Consider the following 22,705-nt stretch of genomic DNA (forward strand, 5'->3'; position numbering starts at 1 on the left):
TACCTGTGGCCGCCCAAGTCCGCCACTTTCTGCTCTGTGGCTGCCCATTGCCACGATCCCGGAGGACTCCGTGCCGCCCCGCCGCCTCCGAGCTCGGGCCCCATGTGAGGGGCCCCCCCTTATCCCACCTTTCCGGCTAGGTGAGGGCGCGAGCGGGCGAGCGAGCGAGAGTGGTGAGGGGGGACGGAAAAGCAGAATTACCTGTAGCTCTTGTTCTGCCATCTCGGGCGCTCTCACACACCTTCACCTGCACAGACTTGAAAGTCCAGTTTCACCAGAGGCTGAGGCTCCAGGAAAAGGGGAGCGAGTTCATTGGATCAAACATGTCACAAGAGTCGGACAAGTAAGTGGATCACACGCGCCGGCTGCTGCTACTACCGCTTTGGGCTGATGGCAACTGGTTTGTTATGTTTTTGTTTTTGTTTTTTTTAAGCTGCTATTGTTGGTATTTTTTTTTTTCTTTCTTTTTTCTTTTTCTTTTTGGTGTATCCAGACTTTTCCAGATTATGTTTCTACCCTGGTTAAGGGGAGAAACCCTACAAGAATGTGAATGTTTAATACCCCCTTTGGGCCTTGATAGTAAAGTAGGTTTTCCTCTTTCCTTCCTCCCTTGCGAATGAGCTCAGCTCCCGTCTCCCAGGGCGAGGACTTGCATATTGACAGAGGTTTTGGTAGATGAGGGCGGGAGGCCTGTTATTCTCCCTCTCTTTAGTTGCTCCCACCGCTTCAGGCTTCTAAGGCCATTTGGAAACTCATCTGAGTTCCTTCGATTTGTGCAAAGGGCCTGCGAGAAGAGCGGGTCTTGGCTGCTTTTGTGTGAGCGCAACAAAGAGCCTTTATACTGGAGCAGAAACGGCCATCTTCCCGTACTGGGGCCGGAGAGTGCGTGTGTGCGCGCCCGCGTGTGCGCCCCTGTCGGGAGGCGAGGCGAGGCGCCGGGCGGCCGGGGTCGCGGGGGTCGCACCCCCGCCCCCTCCCTCCCCGCCCGTGCCCCCACCCCCCCGCATTGTTTGTTCGTCCTCCTCAGGTGCGGGAGCACAGGGCCCTACGGAAGTGAGGGGGATTGATTTGAGGCCCCGAGTTTGCACCTCCGTGGGGCGCGAAAGGGCCCCTGCCACTTAGCGAGTCACCCACGTCCGGACGACGTGTGCACGCCCCTGCGAGCCCTCGGCCCTCCGCGGCCCGGCCGGCCCGGGCGCTCCCTGCCGGCGGCCGCCACCTCGGGCGTGGCTGGCGGGGCAGCGTGGGTCGCGCCGGGCCTTCTCGGGTGACTGGGATGCCAAGGCGGAGGGCCCGGGCGGCAGCGTCCGGCCCCCGCGCCTCGAAGGCAGTGCGGGCAAGCACGTCCTTTCCGTCCGGGACGGGAACTCTGGGCTCGCCCGCGATCGGCGGCCTGCGCGGCCCGACTCGCCGGTCTCCGGGCCCGGTCCGGCCGCGTCCCGGCGGCCTCCTGCAGGCCTGGCCCCCGCCTTGGGGACGGCTTTGTGCTAGCAGGGGGAGGTGGGGCCGAGGGCGGGAGCGGGAGGGAGCCGGAGGTGGGTCCCGCGGCCTGTCTCGGGATTAGGTGGCGACGCTCCCTTCCCCCTCTCGGGCGCGTTCCGGGCTGGGAACTGGCCGAGTCCTCTTGGAAGGGCGTATGGGCCACCTTTTTGCTTTTCTTGGTAACTTTACTCTGGTGTTGTGGCCACCCCAAGGAGACCTTCCTGAGGGTGACTCCGCCAGGCAAGGACCGGGCGCCTGGAGGCCGCCGGTGCCTCTCGTAAGTGGCCCGGGACCAGTCCCAAATTGACCGACCCTGAGCGGGCAACGGGAATGCCCTGAGGACCTGTCCAGGGGTGGAGGGGTGGACCTTCTTCAAAGTTAAGCCGCTGGTAGAGTAGGCGTATCCAACGACACAGGCTGTCATACTTCAACCACAACAACAACCCCCCAAAACCACTACCAGATAGGAGTACAGTTTTACCCACCAACGAAAAGCTAACTGCTTGGTACACATCGGAGCGGGAAGAACTGGTGTTAAAAACGCTGGAAGAGGGTGGAAGTAGGGATAGGAAGGTGCGTGATTGTAGGAGGATACCCCTACCATCACCCCCACATTCTCTGTAGCCTTGTGGAAATCACTACTCGAGCTTGAAAACTTAAGTAGCCAAAAGTCGGAGGTGACAGCAGGATTTTTTGGATTGTTTTGATCTTCGTGTCAAAAATGGTTGCAAACCTAGTGAATATCGAATAAAACTTCTTGCAATTCCTTAATTAAATCGCACGATTAACATTTGGTTGCACTGCTTAGTTTTGTGATCCAGCGTGACTCAAATGAATTCGGAATGAAAACGGATCGATTTTTATTTTAACCTGTTATACCTAGCACCAACAGACAATTTATTTAGTATTGAAAGTAAGTTCTGCGTTAGCAATCTGGTTTACCACGATGCATTACTTAATTTTTATGGGTAATAACTATTTGGGATTCCAAATCCTTACATTTAATGAAAGTAGCTTTTATCTAGTCATGCTTTCCAAGACTTAATTTTGTATCCTGGGAAAAGTAATGCCAATAAGAATACCCATAAAAGACTGTTGGACCCCACTTGCCTCTCTCTGCCTGGACTATTGAAGAAATGCTTGAAATTAATAAATGATATTTGGATTATTTTTGGGAATTCTAGTTTTGTTTTCTTAATGTTAATACTCTAATGGAGGACCAGAGGGTGGGTCTGGGTTTCACCCGCCTGAAGGTTATGCAACTGTGGGTGTTAGGTGGGGTGGTGGTGTGGGCTCTTAGAAAAAGAGCAGGAGAGCAAGTTACTGGGGCTTCCTGCCAGAGCAAGCAAAGAGTCCTGAAGCTTGAGCTTTATCAGCTTCATGGTAAATCCACCTAGAGGGCCTGTCTGTTTTCGAGAAGTAACCTAAAAGAATACACACAGGATATTTTTCCATAAACCCATCAAAGTGTAGGTAATCTTTTGGCTAGCATAGGACGATAATTCCAGGTAGCAAGTCTGGACTGAGGTAGCATCATCTTTTTTATGGTTATGGACTTTTCAGATTGAAACGTTCTGCTTTTTATGTTCTGTAATGTTGATGCTATCACTAATTAAAGCAAAGTATTTTTAGGACAGCCTGTCTTTGTACATATTTGAAGATTCTCTGTTCCGCCTTAAATTTTATTGAAGATTTATGATGCTGGTCAACAAGCTTGTGTATTCTAGCAAGGCAGTGATAGATTTAGAAACTTTTTTTTTTACTGCCAAAATATATAAAATATATTCAGGGAGAATATAATATTACATATATGAATATAATTTTATTTGATACCCACAGGTATTTTTCATTACACAAATGTTTTCTGATTATGAACTATTTGCAACACATTCAGATAGGCATTATGAGAAAGTAAAAAGATGTATAAGGTGAGCCACGTCCTCAAGGGGCTCACACAGTCATGGAAGGTGAGACGTGAACAGACATAATTTTAATTAAGCCAATACCTGGTAAGTGCCTAAAAGTCACAAAGTAAATACAATAATGTATTCATCAGATCCTGATATCGCAGTCCTCCTCGCTATTCACCCCACTTTTGCCTAGGATAATTTCTTCTGGTCATCTTATGTGTTTTAAGGAGTCTGTCCATTATTCTAGAAAGGAAACAGAAAATGCTCAAAGTTATAGCTATTTTGAATGGTATAAACTTTCAGGTAACGGGATAAAACATTCTAATTAGACTTTCTACTCTTTAGTTTTATACATGCATGTTTGTTTCCATTTGGCTATATAAAATATATTTTAAAATCACAAATATTAAGAACTAATCATATCTTCCTCACACCACTAAAAATATATATTCATTTATTCAACAAATAAATCTTGAGTGCCACTGTATACCAGGCATTGATCCTGGCATTGAAATTCAGTAGTGAGGGGTGCCTGGGTGGCTCAGTTGGTTAAGCCTCTGCCTTTGGCTCAGGTCATGATCCCAGAGTCCTGCGATCCAGTCCCGCGTTGGGCTTCCCACTTAGCAGGGAGTTTCCTTCTCCCTCTGCCCCTCACTCTGCTTGTGCTCTCTCTTTCACTCCCTTTCTCTCAAATAAATAAATAAAATCTTTAAAAAAAACCCTGAACTTAGTGGCTTAAAACAACAATTTATTAAAAAAAAAAAAAACAAGAAAGAAATTCACTAGTGAATAGAACAGAGTCCTTGCGCTCAGGATGCTTACATTCTAGTAGGAGGAAAAACAGACAGTAAATCAATCAAGAAGAATACATAACAAATTAGAGGGTGATAAGTGATATGAAGGAAAGAAAAGCAGGCTAAAGAGATTAAGAATAATGGGAGCTATTTTATATAAGATGGTCAGGGATGGCCTCTCTAATGAGATGACCTTTGAGCAGAGACCTGAAAGAAGTGAAAGATCAAGCACTGAAGATACCTGGGACAAGAGTATAGTAGGATGGAAGAGCAAGTGCAAAGGCCCTGAGGTGGCAGAGTGCTTGGCATATTCAGAAAGGATAAAGCAGGGACGTAATTAAGTAAACTTATGAAATCTTTTCTCTCCTTAATAGTCCAGATATTTGTATATTCAAAAACAGAAAAATCATACTTATAAATGATCCTGGCAATGAGAGGTAAGTAAATAATAAGCTAATAGCATCAGTCTTATCTCTTTCCTAAAGTATCACCAGTTTAATGGTTAAGGTCTCGTGTTCTTTTCCCTACAATGGATTAAATTCTGCACGCTCCTTAATTTAGAGATGAATAAGTACACACATCCTAAAAGACTGCTGGGAATTAGAACTGAAGAAGAGGGACCAAGTACAGGTGGTGTTTGCTCTGTCACTCTGCGTTAATGAAACCTACCACTCTTTAGCCACTATCTCAACCCTTTGATGTTAACCTCCTGCAAAATAAAGCTTGCCTTTCCTGCCTTCTTCCTCTTGCCCTCTCTCAGTTTCTGCAAACTTGCATCCTTCACAAAACACAGACTTACCCACTGTGTTTGGAAGTGAGACACCACAGTATGCTTTGGTTAGCTTGGTATCTTCAATGAAGTAAAGTAATATACAGGCAAAGTTAACCTACCTGAAAAATAAGAAAATGCTAGACAACAAGATGAAAATTTGGATTGACTTTTTAAAAAGCTGAATTACGTATGTGCCTAATAAATACACTGCTGTGTTTATGTATATTGTGCTTAATAGAAATCTCCAAGAAATCCTTTTTTAAAAAAATTTTTAAAAGATTTTTATTTATTTGACAGAGAGAGACACGGCGAGAGAGGGAACACAAGCAGGGAGAGTGGGGGAGGGAGAAGCAGGCTTCCTGCAAAGCAGGGAGCCCCAATGCGGGGCTCGATCCCAGGACCCTGGAATCATGACCTGAGCCAAAGGCAGATGCTTAACGACTGAGCCACCCAGGCACCCCTCCAAGAAATCCTTTAAATCATTGCTTCCCAAACTCTTTTGATTACAAAAATACCACCTGATGCATTTGGTTAAACTACAGATTCCTGGGTCTCACCCCAGACCTGTGAAATCAGAGGGGCTACAGCATCTGAATTTAAAAATTGTCCCAGCTACATTTTAATGTACATTTTATGATAGGGTTAGTTAGTGAGATCATGCTTTAAGTGAGTACTTGATGTGACTTTACATAATAAATTCAGTTTATATACTGACTTCTCAGGTGTTTATCCAGCGTGTCAGTGAAATGAAACCTGGGGGCTTTATTTTACATTCTTTGTGCTATCCTATTTAAGCAGCTTCTGATATAATTTTAACTTGGCTTTAGAATTCTTTGGCCTCCTGTCAATTTTGTTTGCTTTCATTGTTTTGCTGAACTGCCCCTTCTGGAAGAATGGGGTCCTTTTGACAGGTCATATATTTCCAGAGCTGCTAAAGACCTGATTTGGAGTGATGTCACCCATGTGGGCCTCTGCTGGGCCTGTAGCTAAGGGTCAAGCTCAGATTTTAGGCTGGAGCCCACTCACTAGGGAACTAGGTTAGAGTTAGAAGGTCAGCCTTGACCTTCTATAGTTTCACATTAGAACCTAAAACCAGTGTTCATTTTTCTAGGGACAGTCATTTCACTGAATTTAGAATCTATTTTGTAGCACAAAGTCAAAGATAACAAGTTCCAATCTGATGTTGGTCCCTGGCGAAATGATTTAACGGGATGATGGTTGTAGTTTCATTCCTAGGGCTAATGGTAGCTTTAAGTATTACCCTGATAAGGTGGTACTAGACCTTCTGTTGTCCTGTGATTAGGTCCTGTTTTAAACTGACTGCCAGGATCAGGCCACCCAAATGGGCCCAGTGCCATCTGATTTAAGGAGGATTAAGAGTTGGTGCTGGAGCAGTTGATGAGGAGCTGTATCTAGCAATTTCTATTAGACTCTGCAAAGTCAAAAGGAGAATTTAAACAAGTGTTCAGGTAAGTCAAACACACATAGGCACATTTAAACAATACCCAATAACACAAGAGGTATTTGTTTAAAATCTATAGATAAATAAGATTATTATTTTGATGTTAGGTTTTTAAATCTATTTTTTTTTTAAAAAGGTTTAGGTAATTCAAGCAAGTGCTTTGGTTTCTCTTTGTGACTTGGATATAACTAGGTACACATTTCTGGTTAAAAAGTGAAAAATTGGGATAAAGAATATTTTCCCTCTTCCTCCCTAGTCTGAGCCAAACATTTTCCCCCTTCCTCCTTCCTTTCTTCCTTGGTCTGGCTCCTGATGCTGCTTTCTTGTTTTTTTTTTTTTCTTCTCATATTACTTGGTGGAAATTGACACATGCATATCTTTTATGCATTGAGATAAATGTGAATCTGATTTTAGATGTTACTTTAGTCAGTGAACTTTGCTGCATTCTCTTAGCATTTACATTGAGCATCAGCACCCTATCCTTGCCACCTGAGCCAAGAGTTAAGATGGCAGAGACGATGTTGCCTTATCTAATTGAAGTCAACTGAGTTTAACCTTGGAAAATGTTTACTTTTGAGTTATTCTTAGTATAAGAAAAGCCTAATCCTAAATTAGAGTCCTCACTCATGATGCCTCGCCTCATATCAGGGTGTGGACCTTCTCTTCCTTTTCAAAAGGTATTCAGGGATTGCTGCTCAATTACAACAACTAAGTGTAAGCTGAAATCGAGTAGTGATTGGTTTGGCAAACTTGTCCAGGAAAAATTCCTTAGCGAGCAGCAACAGGTTGAATAGGAATTTTTGCTTTGGCCCAGGAGGACTAGTGGTTGCTTAGTAACAACAACATGTACTTGGGAGTCCCTCAGACAGCTTCACAGGTCTTGGGAAGGCCCCCAAAGTTCAAATTCACCTTTCTCTCCCTCTGCCCTGTATATTTCCATCCTTTAGAGAAGTCCCAGCTCCTCGGTTCAAATCCATCCATCCATCCATCCATCCATCCATCTATCCATCCATCTATTCAATACTAGGAAATTACATTTTATTCTGTAAGTCTTTTAATGGTAAATGGTAAAAAGGACTGTACTGTAATGGATTAAATGGGATAGAAATAAGAAAGTATCTCTTTGAGGATCTACCTCCCAACCCCCACCCCACCCCCACTCATTTTTAGTGGGAAGAGCATTTAAAAGTGTTTAACTTGTTGTGTTGTGACTACCAGGATTACAGTAACATTATTTCTAAAAACAGACATTTTGAACTGCTATATACCATACAAATACACCTTTTTAGAGTTCTTTGGAGAATACTAGAAAAGCTGGTACATTTCAGGGGATTTCAATGTACATTTCAACAATAAGTCGGGTCATGGAGATTGTTCATGCATATGAATGGGCATTCAGTGGAAAGCAATTGCTGCCTGCAGCGGATGAAGAGCCTTATTTTACTTTGTAATGAACATGGCAATGAACTTTGTGGGGAGCACTTTTAAAGTGATCTGACTTCACATTCACTCCCAAGGAAATGCTTCCTTTACAAGTGTGAATGCAGACACCCTCCAGAGCAGAAAAAGAAAGCAAGATTTGCTTGCTGCTTCTTTTTACTTTGGTGCCTGCCTTTCATCTGAACGCTGGATGTACAAGTATGGCTCACCCCCCCTTGGGCCACAATCTTGTTTTTTAAGGTCTCTGAATGGAGAAAAGAGAGGAAGAGAAAGAGCAGAAAGAAACTGCTTTAGCCACTGTGCGTTGCCAGCACTTTTCTTAGTAGAGGGAGAGTCTGTCTCTTCCTGACTGAAGTCTAGTGTGGGATGGCATGTGGTTATCTGCCCTCCTGGGGAATTGATCCTGACTTTACCTTGAAGCCTAGAATCCTAGAGCTAGGATGAGCCGTAGAGATCACACAGGGCATGCGAGTAACCAAACATTGGATTTGGAGCTAAAAGTTTGGTTTAAAGAGAAAAGTGCCATGCATTCTTTATTCTGTGTTGCATGTTGAGGTTGTAAGTATGGGTTGAAAATCTGACATTTTGATAATTTGAAAAAAAATTTGCTGTCTTTTTTTTGGGAAGGGAGATTGGGAACAGGGGAGGCATTGCTTATTTACTTCTTAAAATAGAAACATGAATGTATGAAACACCTGTTTAAGATTCTGATAGTATTAGTGTGAGTTGGAATGGACTTTCCTTCCCACACTCACCCCAAATCATTGTTTTTAGTTCTCAGTTCAGTGAGCCCCATAAAATAACTGCTTTCTGTACTTCTTGGATCTAACTTTTCAAATAAGCAAGGAACAAAGGTAGCTTTTGCCTCTTTCCCGAATTGCCAGTAAGATAATTAACATAAGATCAGACAATTCTTTTTTCATTATTTTTCATCTGTAAAATGAAGTTGAAATAAATGATCTCTGAGGATAATCACCTGCTGCATCATTCTGTGAGTCTCATCTTCTCCCTCCAGAGGGATCTGGACTAGTGGCAGCTCACAGAAACAGTGATGGATGCTAACAAGATAGGAAAGTACTGGGCACAGTGGGACCTGCTCCCCGCCCCTGCCATGCCACCCTCATCCCTTTACCAAAATAAAAGATGGTCTAAGATGACCAAGAAACAGACTTATGGCAGGTGGGAGGAATTCAGAGGGCCGCATGGAATTCAGAAGGGCAGCTAGGAAGGAAAATCTGGTTTACCTAGAGGACCCCTGCACAGCTTCACTGGACTGGTAGATAGAGTACAAGAAAATCAGATAAAAAAGGGCTGGCAGGTACGCTGAGAACTCTTTCCAGAGACGGGCTAGGAAGTGGGTTCTTCTGCGCAGGTTTGAGGGGTGAGAGTGAGGCAGTATTGGAATGCATGGAACATGGAGTAAAATTTAGAAAGCTGAGAACCTTGAGCAAATGGGATAACTTCTTCTCCAATCCCCCTCCCTCTTGCTCCTCCTCCCCCCTTCTCCTTTCTTCTTCCTTTTTCTTCTCCCCCTCTCCTCCTCTTCCCTACTCCGTTTCCTCCTAATAGAACATAATTCAAGGACACCCATTTCCAGACGATATTACCAAGCCAGTAGTTTAGTAAATGTTCAGAGAAGGTATTAAATAATACAAGGGTAAGAATAGTATCTGTGGTTTCACTTCAATTACAAGGTAATATATTATCTCACATCAGGCACTTAATGACCATTCATTTAGGTGTGGAATAAAATCTCCTTCTCTGGTATCTTACTGTGTTTTTTATATATAGAATGTAAGGTCTCTGAGGTCAGTATTGGTACCAGGACAAAATGGATAATGGATTGTAGTTTTTGGAAGGTTTTCATGTTGGAGGACTTTTTATAGGTTACATGACCCTTTACGTACATTTATACTTCTGCAGACCACGATTTTTAGCTGCTTTGGGATCTTGGTGTCTACTTTGAAAAATATGTGTATCTTATATATTTTTGAAAGCATTTTAATAAAGTGCAGATGCCTCAATAGAAATATGGTCAAAGAACATGAGTAGATAATTCACAAAAGCTATAAAAAGCTGGGTTTGGGGAAAATACATTTCTAGGAGGATTATAAATTATTACAAACTTTCTGGAAAGCCCTTTGGCAAAACCGGCTAAAATGGGCCTACTTGTTGACAACACACCTGAATTCCAGTTTTAGGGATTTGTCTTTAGGAAATAATCAAGAATATTAACTGTAGCATTATTTTTGAAAGTGAAACATCAGAAAACTCTTAAGTGCCCAGCTACAAAGGATTGGTTTAGTAAATTGTGCTCAGTAAGATGGTAGGATACTCTGGAAGCATTATAAATCATATTATGGAAAAATATTTAATGGCAGGAGAGAATGTTCATGATGTATTTTACTGGGATGTTTATAGGCATAGATAATAAAACCTAAATACTACTACTACTACTATTACTCCTACTATATATATATATTATATATATATATATTATATATATATAATAATAATCTCACAGTAGGTTAACAGTGGTTTGCTCTCTGTGTAGAGAAATTATAGGTACTTCTGATTTGTGCCTTTCCATGTTTTTCTAGTTTGCTTTAGTGAGCTTGTACTGCTTTTGTAATAAAAGAGAAAAATTTAAAGGTCATGCTTTAAAATAGTCCTTCTGCCATGGAAACATTTAAAAATAACACATAGGTACTCTAAATAAAATGGAGAAGTCTGCCTGCTTGCTTGTTCCAGGTAGAGTTGATCTGATCCCCCACAGAAGTCCCTCCCGCCTCTCTCCTGATCCAGGCATATGCCTCCTTGCACTTCACTGCTGGTGGGCCCCGCGTGTCTTCTGCACTTTGCCTCACTCACCTGTAGATTGGTTGGGTTTATGTCTCAACAACCCTGTATTTTGGGATTTGCCCAATTATCAGATTCCAACTATTTTTCAAAATAGCACAAATGGGTGTAGGAGTTTCCAACCCTCATATAATTTGAAGTGGGGGAATGGCTAAGGAGGAAAGAAATTCCTACTCAGTAGGCCGTATGCGCCGCGTAGTTTCCCTTGGAAGAAAATTCTCTGTAGAGGAGGCGGACTCCACCCGAGTGTTCTTGGGAGAGACTCGGTGGTGAGTCTAGTTGTATTTAATCTCTAGGAGTAATAGGGAGAGGGCAGAATACGACTTCCTTTAAGAATAAAAAGTAGTTGTAGGCAAGTTTGAGTTTCTATTATTTTTTTTAACAAGAGTTTATTTTTTCCATAACGTAGACTTGCATTTTCGCTGGAGGGCCGAGTGTGTGACTCATCTACCTGCTTCTACAAGCTGGTACATAGATCATGCCAGATGCACGCTGGAGTCTGTTAGTTAAGCTGTATGAGATTGCATCACTGGATTTCCTGCAGGCTCTTTAATGGAGTCTTTGTAGAAAATGTGAAATTATTTGCTTATCAACATATCCAAGGAGCATCCACAGCAGGAACAAAAAGTACACGACAGGAACTTGAGAGAGAAAATGGCCTTACAGAATCACTGAAGTTATGTCAGGGGGAAAAAAAAACACGGAGGGGGGAGAGGCTTAAAAAAAAAATGGAAATGAACTTTGCAAATAGGAGCAAACCAAAACAATGTTTGGCTGTGGGAATCAACACAAGAGTTTGTGACACAGAAACTCATTGTAGGTATACTTCTTGGTTGTGGATTCAAAAGTGAAATTTGCAATTTCCCCTTTCTCTTTCATGCCTGCCTGGTTCCCCGCCCCCCCCCCCCCCCCCACGTTTCTTCTTATTGTGCAGAAATTCATCAGATCTCATATACTGTCTTAAATTTTCAAAAATCATTATTTTCTTTCAATGTTCAACGTCTAAATAAAGGCACATATTCTTACAGGACTTGTGGGGGGATGAACGAAGGGCTTGTCTTTTCATCCTGTATTTATTTTCAGTTTTAGTGAACAACCTAAAAGGTGTGGTTTGTATTCTATTCAGCCACACAAAACCCACAAGTTTGCTTTTTGAATGCCCACACATTTTGGGACACAATTCATTTGATTGCTTCTAGTATCCTGAAATTGAAATAAACTGGGGTAGGGATTGTTTTTCTCTTTCCTCATTTAAAAGACCCATATGCTTTTTTTTTTTTTTTTTTTTTTGTCTTCCTGATCCTTCCTAAACAATGAAATACGTGTGTGGTAGATACCTGGGATACATTTAATTACAAGTTGCGAGTTTTTCTACTGCAGCCTATCCATGCTTGGCTAGGTGAACAAAATCGAACACTATTCAGAGCTTCAGGACTAACCAGATTTTTTTGTTGTTACTGTTGTACCAAATATTCCTGGAATATGGAGGAAATTGAAAATGTTATGATTCTGAGATTTTTATTGTACTGAACATACGATGGACTATTTTATAAATCGCTGTTTTGCGCCATTTCTGAATGACCCACTAAACTGCTTCCAAGGCCATCTCCCAGGCTGACTTTCATTGTAATTATTTTATGAGGCACTTTTGCATTTGCATGTGTGTTTTTTTTAAAGCACCATCTCTTGGGGAGACTTTTTTTCTGATTATGAACATAATAAATGGTCCTGAGGAAAAACTGGAAACTAGAGAAAGGTAGATAGAAGAAAAATCACTCATAATTCCAGGATCTTAACACTATATATTTTCTTACAGTTTCTAATAAATGCCTGCATATGAATGTGGTTATAAAAGAGTATACAAATTATGATCCCTTTATTTTTACATCATTCATGCCATTCTGGGTTTTCCATTTAATGCTGTTATTATTAGCATTTTACTAGTCTCAATATTCTTCTACATAACACTTAAAGATGAAATCAATCATCTTCTATTTTTATTTAGGTCATTTTGCTTTTTCATTATTATAAATCATGCTTATACATAAATCTTTGTATTTCTGGTTATTACTTTAAAATAGGTTTCTGGAAGTATAAGGATGAAAAGACATAAATATTTTTAGGTTCTTGATTCATAATTTGAAAATGACTTCTAGAAAGATTGTAAAAATTTTTCTCCCAGCAGTGTTAGAGAGTGTCACAACGTGTCATCAATAAATGAGAATTATAATTTTTTTTGTCTGTTCAAAAGGCGAAATAAAAGTGTATTTTTGCTGTAACTTTCAGTTTCATAATTCATGAAGTTAAACATTTTCTCAGACGTTTATTGATCATTTATACTTTTTATTGAAGATCTGGCTCTTGCCTTAGCTACTACATATGGTTGTGTTGTTGTGTTCTAGATGAGGGGACCTTGGGGCTGAGATCCAGCTATGCTTCCCTCTGGCCCCTGCCCAGGGAAAAGGGCACCTTTCAACATCTGCACGAATGCACCATATGGGTTAGCAGTGCCCTTTTCTTATTTTTCACTCATTTAAAAAAAAGAAAAAGAAAACTGTGATGCTGGTATTTTTATTATTGATTTGTGAGAGCTCTTTACACACCTATAATTATTAACCCTTTGTCAAAATTCTGGTTATCATTTCCCCAACTTCTTTTCATTTAATTTCATGGTTCAAAAAATGTTCAGAGCTTTACATTGTTTGATGTCAGATAATATAGCTCTTGTGTGTATGTGAGTACTTTCGTGGCTCTCTAATCATGATTTGCAAAACTCATTAAAATTTTTTCCTTTATTTAGCCTTAGTTTTAAGGTTATTTAAAAGACCCTTGGGAAAAAAAGACCCTTGATAAGGTAACTAATTCATACTTAATTGTAAAAACATTAGGATATACAGTTACTTTCAAAACTACCACACAGAGATGTTAACACTACTAACACCTTGACATCTATATTTTTACTGTCTTTGTATGTACATACAAATGTGTACAGAGATGAGATAGATCTTTACATATTGTTTAATAACTTATCTTTTAAATTAATATTGATCATGGATAACTTTCCATGATGATATTTTTAATGGCCCCATCGTTCTACATGGAATGGAAAAGTCCAAATTAGCCGGTTCTTTACTGTCATACATTTAGATTTTTTTCTCAGTTTTTTACTATTAAAGTCAATATTTGGATGATTATCCTTAGAGAGAAATCTTCACGTACTTCTTAGTTATGCCCTTGAAGAATGTTCCAATGAATAGACATTCCTGATCAAAGGCATGCTGTTTTTAAAAATGTTTGGTTCATATTTCCAAATTGCCATCCAGATATTTTCTCCTCATTAACACTCCCACCAACAGTGTATCTGAAGGAGAAGGATTCCTCGTTCCTTTCCCAACAATGCATATTATCCTCTTTATAGTCTTTGCCAATTTGATAGGGTGAAAATGGTAAGTTATTTGGGACTGTATTTCTTTCCATTTACTCAAATTGTGTTTTCTATCTCAGGAGAGCTTTATGTATTGTTTTTAATATATACAGTATTTTGACAATCTTAAAAGCTCTTGTTGGGATTTTGTAGAGAGTTTAGCATCAGTAAAAAGAGTCTGTTAGCAGAAGGTCCAGCCATGGTCTCTTCTCTCAGTACGAGTCATTGGGTCTGAACTGTCCCTAATTCACAGCACCCATTCTTTGCCAACTAAAGCAATGACCCAGGTCCGCACTCAATCTCCCTAATCAAAGACCACAAGTTCAGGGAACTGCATCAAGGGACAAGGAGCCTATATCTCCAAGCTGACTGATGATGACCGAGTACAGGATGACTATATTCAAACAACAACAAATAAGTGGTCACCACACACATCTGTTCCACCTTGTGATTTATCGAGTGCCTGCAGGCCAGGCACAGAGCTGGGCACCATGCCAGGTGCCGAGACCACAATGATGAAACAGACTACTAGTGTAAGGTCTGAGAATCTTAAACAATATAATTAGAAAAAAGTAATTTAGAAAAAAAAATGCACATTTGCCTTCCATTTTGGAGGTAATTAGTTGTGGGAAAGTTGGAGGCAGGAAGGTCCAAAATAAGACAAAATAGTGCAAGTCTTCAAATTTTCTGCTTTATTTTGATTTGAAAAGACCTGTCGCTGTTTTTCATTTCTCAGGTATGGCCAGGCTTTCATCCATTCACATTTTTTTTGGGGGGGGGGGTCTATTATTAGCGGTTTAAGAAACACTTTGGTTGTTTATCTACTATTTAGATATGGGCTATTTAGAATGGAATCACTTTTCAAAGATAAATCTCTAGGGCTCTGTAATTAAACTTTATGTTAAAAAACTCCTCTAAAGCTATGGGGTTTGTATTCTCTGTCATATGCATGTTGCTTGAAGCGTTACAGGTAACATCTGTGGAAACTGGCAATTTCTGGAAATTACTTGGTACTTTTCTAAACTGAGGTATAACATTAAAACATCTAGGACAATTAAAAATTTATTTTAAAAGTGTTGGTGGCATTAAAGCCAGCTGCATTAAAATCAGGAACCCATAATCTGGTTTGTTAATTGTGGAGGCTGTTTTCTTCCATCTTCCTCTTATGGTTAACCTTTTGGATATATAACTCTTTTTTTTCCCTAAAGACCTAACAGAGGGCATGAAAAGGAAGATTCAGCTTAATTAGTTTGGCTACTCATTAAGGAGGAAAAAAATACTTAATTCCATTTGAAGGTAGAACTCATTATTTTAAATACATTCTTTGATTATCTAGGATTTCATGTGATCCATGTTATACTTTCTCCTGTTATTTCAAATTTTCTTGAGGCTGTAAATTTAAGAATTGTTTGATTAGGAAGTCTACCATTTGCAAGGTACAGATAATGGCCTTCCCCCATAAAAATTATAAAGCAGTCTATGCCAGGGAAGGGGAATCTTTAAGGGATTGGTCATATTGCATATTTTTCTCTGTTTTTCCAATCTAACCCTAGAAGTATTTGTCCATGATTTTATGATTTTTTTTCCTAAATATTTTAGTGGCTACAGAGCATTACCTGTGGGTTTGCTGTTATTGACTTAGGTTTAGGTTACATGTGGGTTGTTCCCATAGTTCTTACTGTTATAAAATCATACTTTTATAAAAACCCTTTCAAGATTTTTAGATTGCTTCTTAGAATGAATTTCTATAAGTGGAATTTACTGGATTAAAATGTATGAATATTTTTAAAAATTTCATTACACAGTAACTGTACATTTAGGGAGAAAAAAAGACAAATACTCCTTCTATAGTTCTTTCTCTCCTACCATTTTCAACAGAATTTTGATGGTTTGTTGTACAGAATTCTAAATGTGTTTCTAGGTATTATGTCACATATGAATGTGTATGTATTTGAGAGTTTTAAAAATATTCATTTTTTTCTACATAAACGATTTTACACGTGTTGTTACATGAGTTTTGATTATTTCATGTCAATCCAGAACACTTTTTTTTTTTTTTAATGCACAGTATTCCACAGTATGAATATGTGCATCGCTAAAGGATGAATTCATGGAGGTGGAGCAAAGGCTATGCATATTGAAATCTTAGGTTATTGCCCCAAATTGCTACTTTAATTTATATTCTAATCAATAATGTTTGAATATACCCATTTCTGCCTACCCTCAAGTAATGGGTCTTATTAGTCTTCAAAATTTTTGCTAACATGAAAAATTGCAACTCTTCCCTTACTTTACATTTCTTTAATTCTATTTATTTTTAAAGATTTTATTTATTTATTTGAGAGAGAGCACAAGCAAGAGGAGGGGCAGAAGGAGAGGGAGAAGCAGGCTCCCCGCAGAGCAGGGAGCTCAATGCAGGGCTCGATCCCAGGACCAGGAGATCATGACCTGAGCCGAAGGCAGATGCTTAACCGACTGAGCCACCCAGGCATGCCTCATATATTTAAAAGCCATTTATATTTTTTCCCCTGGGGGACTGTTAATGCTCTTTGCCTGTTACTCTATTTTGTTGTTGGCCTTTTTTTAAAATGGCTTTGTTGAGGTATAACTGATACACAAAGAATTGCATATATTTAATGTAACATTTGTACATATCTTAATGTACAATTCAGTGAGTTTAGACATATGTAAACACCTGTGATACTGTCACCATAATCAAGACAATAGACATATACAACACCTCCCAGAGGCTTTGGTGTCCCTGTGTGTATGTATGTTAAGAAGACAACATCAGATTTACCTTCCTAACAAATGTTGAAGTGCATAATACCATATTGTTAACTACCGGGACTATGTTGTATAGCAGATCTCTAGAATTTATTCATCTAGTATAACTGAAACTTTAAACCAGTTGTATAACAATTCCCCATTTCCCCCTCTCCCCAGCTGCTGGCACCAACATTGTATTCTCTCTTTCTGCGAGCTTGGCTACTTTAGACCCTTGGTGTAAGTGAAATCATAGAGTATTTGTCTTCCGGCTTATTTCGCTTAGTGTAATGTCCTCCAGGTTTATCCATGTTGTTGAAAATGGTAGAATTTCCTTTTTTTTTTTAAGGTGAAATAATATTCCCTTGTATGTATACACCACGTTTTTCTTTATCCGTTCCTCTGTTAATGGGCACTTGGTTGTTTGCATATCTTGGCTATTGTGAATAGTGACGTGACGAACAGTGAAGTGAAGATACCTCTTCGAGATCCTGATGTCAGTTCTTTTTGATAATATACCCAGAAGTGAGATTACTGGATCACATAGTGCTCTTGGTCTTTTCCTGGTGAATTGTAAAAGCTATGTATGTACCCAGAGATTAGCCTGTTGTCTACCAGTTTGTTATGCGTCTTTTGACTATGTTGCATTTTTGGCTTTGCAGAGATTTTTAATTTTTAGGTAGCTGAATTCATCTTTTTTCTTTTCTTTTCTTTTTTAAAAAGATTTTACTTATTTATTTGACAGAGAGAGAGCACAAGCAGGGGTAGTGGCAGAGAGAGAGGGAGAAGCAGGCTCCCCCGCTGAGCAAGGAGCCCAATGCGGGCCTGGATCCCAGGACCCTGGGATCATGACCTGAGTCAAAGGCAGATGATTAACTGACTGCGCCACCCAGGCGTCCCTCATCTGTTTTGTTAAATGGCTACTTCTAGGTTTTATGCCTTGCTTAGGAAGGCTTTCTCTGTTCTAAGTTCCAAACAAACAACCCTTCCCCTCCTCCAACACTAGTTTTTCTCCAAATTTTATTCTGCCATTCTATGACTTACGATTTCACATTTCCATTGAAAACTTTGATCCATCGGAATTTACTTGATGAAGAAATGAAGTAGGATTCTTACCTGATTGTGTTTCTAGATGGCCACCCTGTTGTATCAATACCACTTATTGAGTAACACATACTTCCCCCCCTTAATTTAAAATCCAGCTTTTATCACATATTAAATATCTATGTGTCTTGGGACTGTTTCTTAACTCTTTATTCTGTCCCACTGACTGAACCATTTATGCTTCAGAAGCAACTATGTACCTATTCATTTATCTCTATAAAATATTTTCATATCTGAAAGTGCTGTGCCATCTCATTCTTTTTCTTCTTCTTTTTTTTTAAAGATTTTATTTATTTATTTGACAGAGAGAGAATGAGCACAAGCAGGGGGAGCGGCAGGCAGAGGAACAGAGAAGCAGGCTCCCCCAGGAGCAAGGAGCCTGATGTGGGGCTCGATCCCAGGACCCTGGGGGGATCATGACCTGAGCCAAAGGCAGACTCTCAACTGACTGAGCCACCCAGGCACCCCTCTTTATTCTTCTTTTAACATATCTTTCTGGTTATTTTCCCTTCTTTTTCCTTTCATTTTCAATATAAACTTCAGAATCAGCTTCTGTAGTTCTCAAGAAATCCTGATTTGGAAGTGGGAAAGAAGGAAGGGAATACATTAAAATTTAAGGATAACTTTGGTATAGAGTTGATATTTTATTAATTATATGAGTTATTTTTTATTAATTTTGTATCCTTTATTAATTTTAAGTAATTTTATTGTTAATGTTATAGCTTCCTATTTAAGAACAAAGTATGTCTTGCTTCATTTATTTAAATCTTTGATGTTTCTCATCAAAGATTTGCACCTTTATTGTTAAGTTTATTTAAAAAATTTAAGTTTCCTCAAGAGTATGTTATCTTTTTGGTACCATATTAAGTGGAATATTTTCTTCCTTTACATGTTTTAGCTGGTTATTTTTATATAGGAAAGATGCTGACTTTTAAATGTGAGTTTGTATCCAGCCACCTTATGTTATTGCCTTTTGCTTGTAATGGTTGTTCCCCTGATTCTCTTGGATACCAGTCATGAAGTCATAGTGTGTGCAAATGATGTTTATTGATCTCTCCCAATTTGTATACTTTTTATTTTACTCTCATTTCTAAGTGTATCAATCTATCACGATAGAACAATGTTAGCTAATACTGATAGGTGTGTGAGAGTGGACATCCTTGTCTAATATCCTCAGGGTTTCAGCATTAAATATGATCTAGTTTTTGAAAGCTCTTGGTTTTATGTGATCTTGTACCTGACTACCCATCTGAACTCCTCTATTCTAATACCTGTCTATCCATTCATCTCCCTTTCCCCTCTCTCTGAGTCTCAGATTGTCCATTAAGTAATTATGTTGTCTGCAAATAATGATTTTTTTCCTCCTTTTCAGTATTTCAGATTTCTTAAATCTTAAATCTTTCTCTTTTATTACATTGCTCAGGATATCAAGTACGATGTTGAAAACTAGCAGAGGACATTCTGTAAAGGAAGTGGTTTTAATGTCTCACTTTTCACTATGATGGTACTGTAGGTTTCTTGGCTCTCAAAAATGATTTCATATTACGTTATTCTCTTACTATAATGATATCCATTAATACATTTCCTAGTTGTTTTTGGAGCAGTCTTTGTGTGGTCACGATGTAAAAACATACTGACAGATTCAGTTCATCAATATTATTTTGAGGATTTTATAGCTATATTCACCCCAGTCCCACTGCTTACTGGAATTATGACCTTTGTGACCTTGGGTAAGTCCCTTAGTCACTCTGTGCCTCAGTTTCTCCTCCATAAAACAGGAATAATAGTAAGAGATCTTGCCTCCCAGCATTGGGATGAAGTATAAGTCCATGGTACATGGTAAACACTCAGTAAGTGTCAGCTGTCCTTATCATCGTCATCGTAATTGATCCTGTTCTCTTGTTACCTGTGTGTGTGTGTGTGTGTGTGTGTGTGTGTGTAGGTGCATGCAGTCTTTTGTGTTTTGATATACATGTTATGCTAGCTGATTAGAATGGGTTGGGAAACTTTCCATGTCTTACTATGCTCTGCAGTAATTCAAACAATGTTGGAATGATCTATTCCTTGAAGGTGGCCTGGGCCTGGTGAAGGTCCGTGACTAACCTTTTAGTTTCTTGTATGCTTCCTTTGTCTATTCAGGCTTTGTCTACTTGAGGCCAAGTCTTAGCATTTATATTTTCCAGGAAATCATCAGTTTCTGATCTCTTACCGGTGGGATGTCTTCTCATTTCTCACCCTTTTTTTGTTAATCAGATTTTACCTTGCCTATCATTACCTTCACCCCAGCCCTACTCTTACACACACATTCACACCCATATACAGACACACACACAGGACAGCTCATCATTGCCTTTATGGATAATTCAACTAGAAAAAAATGGGGCCACGAGAAAAGACTTAGGCAGTGGTTCATGTAGATAGAACTGGAACCAACAGTTGAAAATGAGATTTAGTCTCATTTCAGGTAAAATATACATAAGATTTTGGCTCAGTTTATGTATAAGTTAATTCAGATCCTCCAAGAAGCCATCACTAAGATGAGATTAAATAAGGACTTTATGAAGGGAATGCCTTATCCCACAGTCCTCTGAGGGGGTGTAGGGAGGGCACTGGATAAGGCAGGGAGAGCCCCAGGCCTAGAGGCAAGTCTGATTCTGAATGTGGGAGAGAGGGGGGAATTGGGTCCACGGAAGTTTCCTCAAAGCCTTAGGAGTCCTCTAGCTTGTGCCATCAGAGCAGTTCTGCACCTGCTTTAGCACCTAGGCTGAGTTTAGTCACTGGCAGGGGGCTGTCCATGGGAGGCCTGGCTTCAGTGGCTGCTGGGCCCTTGTCAGTTCTCTCTAGGGTGCTGGAGGTCTGCAGGGTGCACTTGAGTGACTGCCACAGAGTAAAAGCTTCCTAACAGTGAGAGCTTTCTAGCAGTGGAATGAATCGTTTTATAAGGTAGAGACTTCTTACTAGAGGTGTTTAAGCAGAAGGATGTTGAGTGCAAGGGTGGGGGGTGTTTACATTAGAGAGAGTCTCTGTCCTCCTGTCCCCCATCCCCAACCCTTCTTTTTCTCTCTCCTGTTCTTCTTCTCTCCTTCTTCTACTCCCTGCTCTTCCCACCCTCATCCTTCTCATCCTCCTCCTTTCCTCTTTCTTTTCTTTGTCTCTTTCTGTCTCCTCTCTCTGCACACACACACACGCACGAACGCACGCGCGGTTGGGGTGTATGTAACCACTCTTCCTACTTCTTAAGCTTTGTTTACAAATAAAAAATTTCTTCTAATATTGAAATTAAACACATCAGCATCCCGCTGCCTTCCCCCTCCACTCAGACTGCCCTTCTCCCCTCTCTCTCTCCCAGGGTCCTGTCTCTTCATTAAGTTCATGAATCCTGCAGCTTACTTGGGTCAAGGTTTCAGTCCTGGTTCACAACAGAGTCAGGAAAATAATACTGTTAAAATGGGGCCAGGGAGCCTCCATCCCTTCTGCCCTTTTTGCTCTTGCTGTCCTTCAGAGTCACTGTTGAAAACTAAGGTGTATTGTTAGTTGGTCATTAAATGTTCAGGTTTTGATGAGAGGCAGTTTAAGGGTTTTCATGTACACCCTTTATCCCCCGAGGTGCACCTATAGTGCTAGAAGCTGGGATAGGAGAGGTTGCCAACATCAAACAGGAGAACCTGCAAATCGCACCCAAGGCATCAGCCTGATGGTCCCCTCTCCTTCTGGTGAGGCTCCCATTAGAAACTGCTGGTGGGGCACCTGGCTGACTCAGTCAGTAGAGCATGTGACTCTTGATCTTGGGGTTGTAAGTTCAAGCCCCACGTTGGGTACAGAGATTACTTAAAAAAATAAAATAAAATATAAAAAGAAACTTCCTAAAAAAAAAAAAAAAGAAACTCCTGGTATCTCTTACCAGCTGCCTGGCATTGTGATCACTTCAGTCTCCCAGGGATGGCTTAATAATTTCAAACCTTAAAATGTTAATGTTAATAGCCAGTGTAGATCGAGTGCTTAGTGTGCCACAGGTGGTAGTCTAAGTGTGCTACCTGTATTAACTCAATTGTTTCTCAGATCAGACCTCTGAGAGTTGATGGGAAAATGGGGCACAGAAGGGTTAAGTGATTTGCTCAGTGTGCCAGAGCTAACAGGCAGCAGAGCTGGGATAAGAAGCCCTGTAGTCTGTCACTAGTTTAGTCATCATGCTTCCTTGCCTTCGAAAGGGAACAGGCTAGGGGTCCTGATCCCTTTCTCAGGAGGTTCCCGGGCCCACTCACCTACTTTATTTCACCAGAAACTTGGTAGTTTAGTGGGTGAAAACTGGCAGTCATGGGCTGCTTCTGGGCTGCAGACATGCTTCATATGATCCATATGGTGTTTTTGTAACATGTATTTTTAATTTTTATCAAAGAAATGTATTTAGTTTAAAATACCTAATAATACTAAAAAGATGTGTGAAAAATAGCAGTTTCCTGAGACCCATTCTCCTCCCTGGATTCTGGTCTCCAGAGACAACCATACTGAGCTTTCCCTTTGTACTCAGTTCTGTGTGTCTCAATAATAAATACTGCCATTTCTTCATCTATCCATTTTAGGTATTATCTATTGACTTCCAACCAAGCAGATTTTTTTTTTGCAAGCCCAAATCAAAAACAGTGTTATTAATTCTGGTGTCTCTGAAGCAAAGGAAGGAAGGAAGGAAGGAAA

The 22,705-nt window shown here is 40.2% G+C and overlaps 1 protein-coding gene across 1 annotated transcript in view; it reads left to right on the top strand.

Moving 5' to 3' along the window:
- Positions 1–205: 205 nt before the first annotated feature.
- GRHL2 (grainyhead like transcription factor 2) overlaps positions 206–22,705 on the top strand; it is a 154,342-nt gene continuing 131,842 nt past the window's right edge. The window contains exon 1 of the mRNA XM_032415818.1: positions 206–343. Coding sequence (XP_032271709.1) covers positions 324–343 — 20 coding nt within the window. The 5' untranslated portion in view covers positions 206–323. The remainder of the gene's footprint in view (positions 344–22,705) is intronic.

The sequence above is a fragment of the Phoca vitulina genome, unplaced genomic scaffold (genome assembly GCF_004348235.1).
Source record: "Phoca vitulina isolate PV1807 unplaced genomic scaffold, GSC_HSeal_1.0 scaffold18, whole genome shotgun sequence".
In the NCBI taxonomy this organism is placed as follows: domain Eukaryota; kingdom Metazoa; phylum Chordata; class Mammalia; order Carnivora; family Phocidae; genus Phoca; species Phoca vitulina.